The sequence below is a fragment of the Oncorhynchus keta genome, unplaced genomic scaffold, assembly GCF_023373465.1.
Source record: "Oncorhynchus keta strain PuntledgeMale-10-30-2019 unplaced genomic scaffold, Oket_V2 Un_scaffold_1315_pilon_pilon, whole genome shotgun sequence".
Classification (NCBI taxonomy): Eukaryota; Metazoa; Chordata; class Actinopteri; order Salmoniformes; family Salmonidae; genus Oncorhynchus; species Oncorhynchus keta.
The window spans coordinates 322,501-327,500 of record NW_026290769.1 but is presented as its reverse complement, the minus strand read 5'-3'; the positions used below and the strand labels follow the sequence as shown (position 1 = coordinate 327,500).

Sequence of the window (5,000 nt, the reverse complement as noted above, 5' to 3'; positions counted from 1 at the left end):
TGGACTAGACTTGGGCTGGACTCGACTGAGCTGAGCTGAGCTGGGCTGGACTAGGCTGGGCTGGACTGGACTGAGCTGGGCTGGACTAGGCTGAGCTGGGCTGGACTAGGCTGGGCTGGACTCGACTGAGCTGAGCTGGGCTGGACTAGGCTGGGCTGGACTGGACTGAGCTGGGCTGGACTAGGCTGAGCTGGGCTGGACTAGGCTGGGCTGGACTCGACTGAGCTGAGCTGGGCTGGACTAGGCTGGGCTGGACTGGACTGAGCTGGGCTGGACTAGACTGGGCTGGACTCGACTGAGCTGAGCTGGGCTGGACTAGGCTGGGCTGGACTGGACTGAGCTGGGCTGGACTGGGCTGGGCTGGACTGGACTGGACTGAGCTGGGCTGGGATAGTTCTAGGCTAGACTGGACTGGACTGAGCTGGGATAGTTCTAGGCTGGGCTGGACTGGACTGAGCTGGGATAGTTCTAGGCTAGACTGGACTGGACTGAGCTGGGATAGTTCTAGGCTAGACTGGACTGGACTGAGCTGGGATAGTTCTAGGCTAGACTGGACTGGACTGAGCTGGGATAGTTCTAGGCTAGACTGGACTGGACTGAGCTGGGATAGTTCTAGGCTAGACTGGACTGGACTGAGCTGGGATAGTTCTAGGCTAGACTGGACTGGACTGAGCTGGGATAGTTCTAGGCTAGACTGGACTGGACTGAGCTGGGATAGTTCTAGGCTAGACTGGGATAGTTCTAGGCTAGACTGGACTGGACTGAGCTGGGATAGTTCTAGGCTAGACTGGGATAGTTTACGGCGTAAATCTGTACTTTAAACCCAACAACATTGTGGTTCCCCATTACACACTGAATGGCCTGGTTAGAGACTGTAGGAAAACATTCAGAAACCTACTGTAACCACACAGTTAACTAGACACCCTCACACACACACACACACACACACACACACACACACACACACACACACACACACACACACACACACACACACACACACACACACACACACACACACACACACACACACACACACACACACACACACACACACACAGCCCACCTCAGTCTAGCCCAAATATACAGGAGCACTATAATGATAATGACACCAAACAGAACACTACAGAAACTGATCAAAAACTAAACTGCGGAAAAACAACGACCATTAATACAGAATTTATCCAAATATCCAATACAATTATCCATCAGTCAATGCGGATATTCAATCGAATCAATTAATACTTAATTTATCAGATCCCAGTTATTGACAGTTATTGATCAGTATGTGCACAGGTCAATACAAAAGAAAGTCACAATGCACCAAACACAGTCTGTGGTCACCACGGCAACAGGGCATGCAGGTCAGTGTATGGCCGGTTGCTCGGGGCGACGGAACAAACAAAAAAATCGCCAAGGGTAACCAGCACAGGCAATCCACCTCCCCAGCAACCCAGACACAGGCCAACCAATCAACTTACAACACGTGAGAGGAAGGGGGGTCGGGGCTTTATCGGTCGCTAGGTAACCATAGTGATGGGATCCCCGCGAATTATGATTGGACGGGAGGATCTCGGGTGAGGTGTGTTGTTGTTTCAGGAAAAGATTAAAAAACATCAGAAAATAAAAATAAATAATAAATATAAAGTTGGATAACAATATTTCAATAATTTAGTTTTAATTTGGCTACAATATCTCTAAATGATTAAACTACCTACAAAGCATTTTTTGTTATTTCATGTGTTTAATATTCTTTACCACATATGCACTGCTTATTTAAGATCCCGCCCACTCTAGTCATATAGCCCTTTCACCAATCAGCATTTTAGAAAGCTGTGACTGACAGCAGCTTGCATAAACTCCATTGTCATTCTTTCCTGTTTCCTCCCCAAACTCAAATATCCTTCCTCCTTCCCATCACTTCTCTCTTACACGCCTCCACGCCCTCACTCCTACCCTTCTCTCTCCTTTCTCCTACCCTCCTCCATCCTGCCTCCTACCCTCCTCTCTCCTACCCTCCTCTCTCCTCCCTCCTCCCCTCCTCTCCCCACCCCACCCCTCTCCTGCCTCCTACCCTCCTCTCTTCTACCCTCTCTCCTACCCACCTCTCTTCAACCCTCATCTATCCTACCTTCTCTTCTACCCTCCAGTCTCCTCCCTCATTCCCTTCTTCTCTTTTATTGCCTCCCATTCCTCCATCCCTCTATCCACACATTCTTTCTCCTCCCTCTCTCTTTCCCAGCCCCTATCCCTTCTCACCTCTCTCCTCTCTCCTTCAGTAGGGGCGGTTGGCGTCTTTAGGTCGTTTCAGCTGCACCTTGAGTCTCTTCATGCCGATCTGGAACCCATTCATAGCCTGGATGGCAGTCTGGGCACTGGATGGGTTGTCAAAACTCACAAAACCTGGGGAGGGAGGGAGGAACGAGAGAGGAAGAGGGAACAGAGACAGAAACATTCTGAAATAACATGTATGTAATATAACATGTATAATCACATTGCTTTGTTGCAACAGACAGAGATACAGTCATACAGTATGCTACCAGCAACTGTGAGTTATGATCATCATGTATCATAGCAACAGGTGGAATTGCAATTCTCTCTTATCTCCCTCCATTTCTCCTCCGTTCCTCCTTTCTTTCCTTTTCTCCTGGATACTCATTATTCACCCATCCCTGCCTCTCTCCTATGTCTCCCCCTCCAATCCCTCTCTCTCTGTCTTACCGAAGCACTTGCTCTGGTTGGTGGCGCGGTCTACAAAGACTTTAGCTGAGATGACGTTTCCAAAGGGCAGAAACATCTGGAGCATCTCACTGTCACTGAACTCCTGAGGCAGGTGGTAGATAAAGATATTACAACCCTCCGGCCCTAGGGAAGGAACACACACACGTTTGGGTCTGCGACGGAGAGACACACTCACACAAATATTCATGAGGATCTGTGATTCACACGCACACTAATCTGAGACACACACACACACAACAGGTGCTGTTTGAGAGACAGGAAGTGACATCACCTTCTCGCTGCTGCTGTTGCTGGGGCTGCTGGTGTTGCTGGGCAACCAGGGTAGGTTGCTGTGGAAAATGCTGGCCGACCAATCCATAGGCAGCAGGGTACGCCGCTGTGATGAGAGAGTGACATCACATGATGAAACACTGGTTGGAGGTCCAAGACACCCCTAACCACAGATCTAGGATCAGATTACCCTACATGCCCTCAATGGCAGAGATGGTAGGGAGGAAGACAGGGATCATCAACTAGATTCACCTCTAACCCTGTACCACAGGGATCATCAACTAGATTCCCCTCTGACCCTGTACCCCAGGGATCATCAACTAGATTCACCTCTGACCCTGTACCTCAGGGATCATCAACTAGATTCACCTCTGACCCTGTACCCCAGGGATCATCAACTAGATTCACCTCTGACCCTGTACCACAGGGATCATCAACTAGATTCACCTCTGACCCTGTACCTCAGGGATCATCAACTAGATTCACCTCTGACCCTGTACCACAGGGATCATCAACTAGATTCCCCTCTGACCCTGTACCCCAGGGATCATCAACTAGATTCACCTCTGACCCTGTACCTCAGGGATCATCAACTAGATTCACCTCTGACCCTGTACCCCAGGGATCATCAACTAGATTCACCTCTGACCCTGTACCACAGGGATCATCAACTAGATTCACCTCTGACCCTGTACCACAGGGATCATCAACTAGATTCAGCCGCAGGCTGATTTTTTTCTTGAGTCGATGGTCAGGGGGCCGGAACATAATTACAAGTCATTTGTAGACTCTAAATTGACCACAAGAATCCCGATATAACGTTTGACTAAAACATAATAATTTCAAACCTTGCTTACATTTGTATAACATCACATTGGAAATCATGTTGGAAAAAATATCCAAAATGAAAATCACTTGCTGGTGTTTTTGGTCTTTTAACTCCTAAAATTTGTGTGGCCAAATAAAATCCCTGCTGTACCAGTTAATTACTGTTCTACTCTGAGAGCATTGAGGACTCCATTCTGACAATGCAAAATGAACCCAGCCACTATAAGTGTCACAGGAGCTGGTAGTGTGTGTGACTGTGGCCCACCTGTGTAGTGCTGCATGCCTGCATACGCCTGCTGGAGAGGATCTAGAGATAATGCTGGACTCTGGGCTGCAGGGAGAGAGGGAAGCAGGAAAGGAGGGAGAGAGGGAGGGAGGGAGAGAGGGAAGGAAGCAGGGAGGGAGGGTGGAGAGAGAGAGAGAGAGAGAGAGAGAGAGAGAGAGAGAGAGAGAGAGAGAGAGAAAGGGAGATAAGTAGGGAGGGAGGGAAGCCGGGAGGAAGGCAGGGAGGGAGGGAGGGAGGGAGGGAGGGAGGGAGGGAGAGAGAGAGAGAGAGAGAGAGAGGCAGGGAGGGAGGGAGGGAGAGAGAGAGAGAGGGAGAGAGGAAGGGAGATAAGTAGGGGGAGGGAAGCAGGAATGCAGGGAGGGAGCGAGGGAGAGAGAGGAAGGGAGATAAGTAGGGAGGGAGGGAGAGAAGCAGGAATGTAGGGAGAGAAGTAGGGAGGGAGGGAGGGAGGGAGGGAGAGAGAGAGAGAGAGAGAGAGAGAGAGAGAGAGAGAGGAAGGGAGATAAGTAGGGAAGGAGAGAAGCAGGAATGTAGGGAGGGAAGCAGGAATGTAGGGAGTGAGGGAGGGAGGGAGGGAGGGAGGGAGGGAGGGAGGGGGAGGGAGGGAGGGAGGGAGGGAGGGAGTAGCAGAGCGGAGTGAGTGAGTGGCAGAGCAGAGAGTGAATATAGGGAACACATGGAGATATCAGTATTTCTGTGGTAAATATTCTATCTTTGGTAATTCAGCTCGTACCTTGGTACGCATGAATGCCATTGGTGTATAGTGCTTCTGATGCTTGCTGTCCATTGGTTGGTGGACTGTAACCATTGACTCCTAGAGGTGGAGGTAGTGATGGCACGGGCGTGGCTGAGATGGTTGGAGGGGTATTCGTAC

The 5,000-nt window shown here is 49.9% G+C and overlaps 1 protein-coding gene across 3 annotated transcripts in view; it reads right to left on the bottom strand.

The window, feature by feature from the left end:
• The window catches only part of LOC118380460 (CUGBP Elav-like family member 3), a 57,464-nt gene that overhangs the window by 2,678 nt on the left and 49,786 nt on the right, over window positions 1-5,000 (bottom strand). For 2 of the 3 annotated variants that reach the window (XM_052513592.1, XM_052513593.1), the window contains exons 5-9: window positions 4,860-5,000; window positions 4,106-4,171; window positions 3,014-3,118; window positions 2,722-2,865; window positions 2,260-2,403 (exon numbers count right to left, since the gene is read on the bottom strand). The exon at window positions 4,860-5,000 ends at the window's right edge or, in 1 of these variants, runs on beyond it. In XM_052513592.1, coding sequence (XP_052369552.1) covers window positions 2,276-2,403; window positions 2,722-2,865; window positions 3,014-3,118; window positions 4,106-4,171; window positions 4,860-5,000 — 584 coding nt within the window. In that variant the 3' untranslated portion in view covers window positions 2,260-2,275. Of the gene's footprint in view, window positions 1-1,481; window positions 1,573-2,259; window positions 2,404-2,721; window positions 2,866-3,013; window positions 3,119-4,105; window positions 4,172-4,859 lie in introns of all 3 variants that reach the window. The other variant, XR_008127029.1, reaches the window with a different exon arrangement.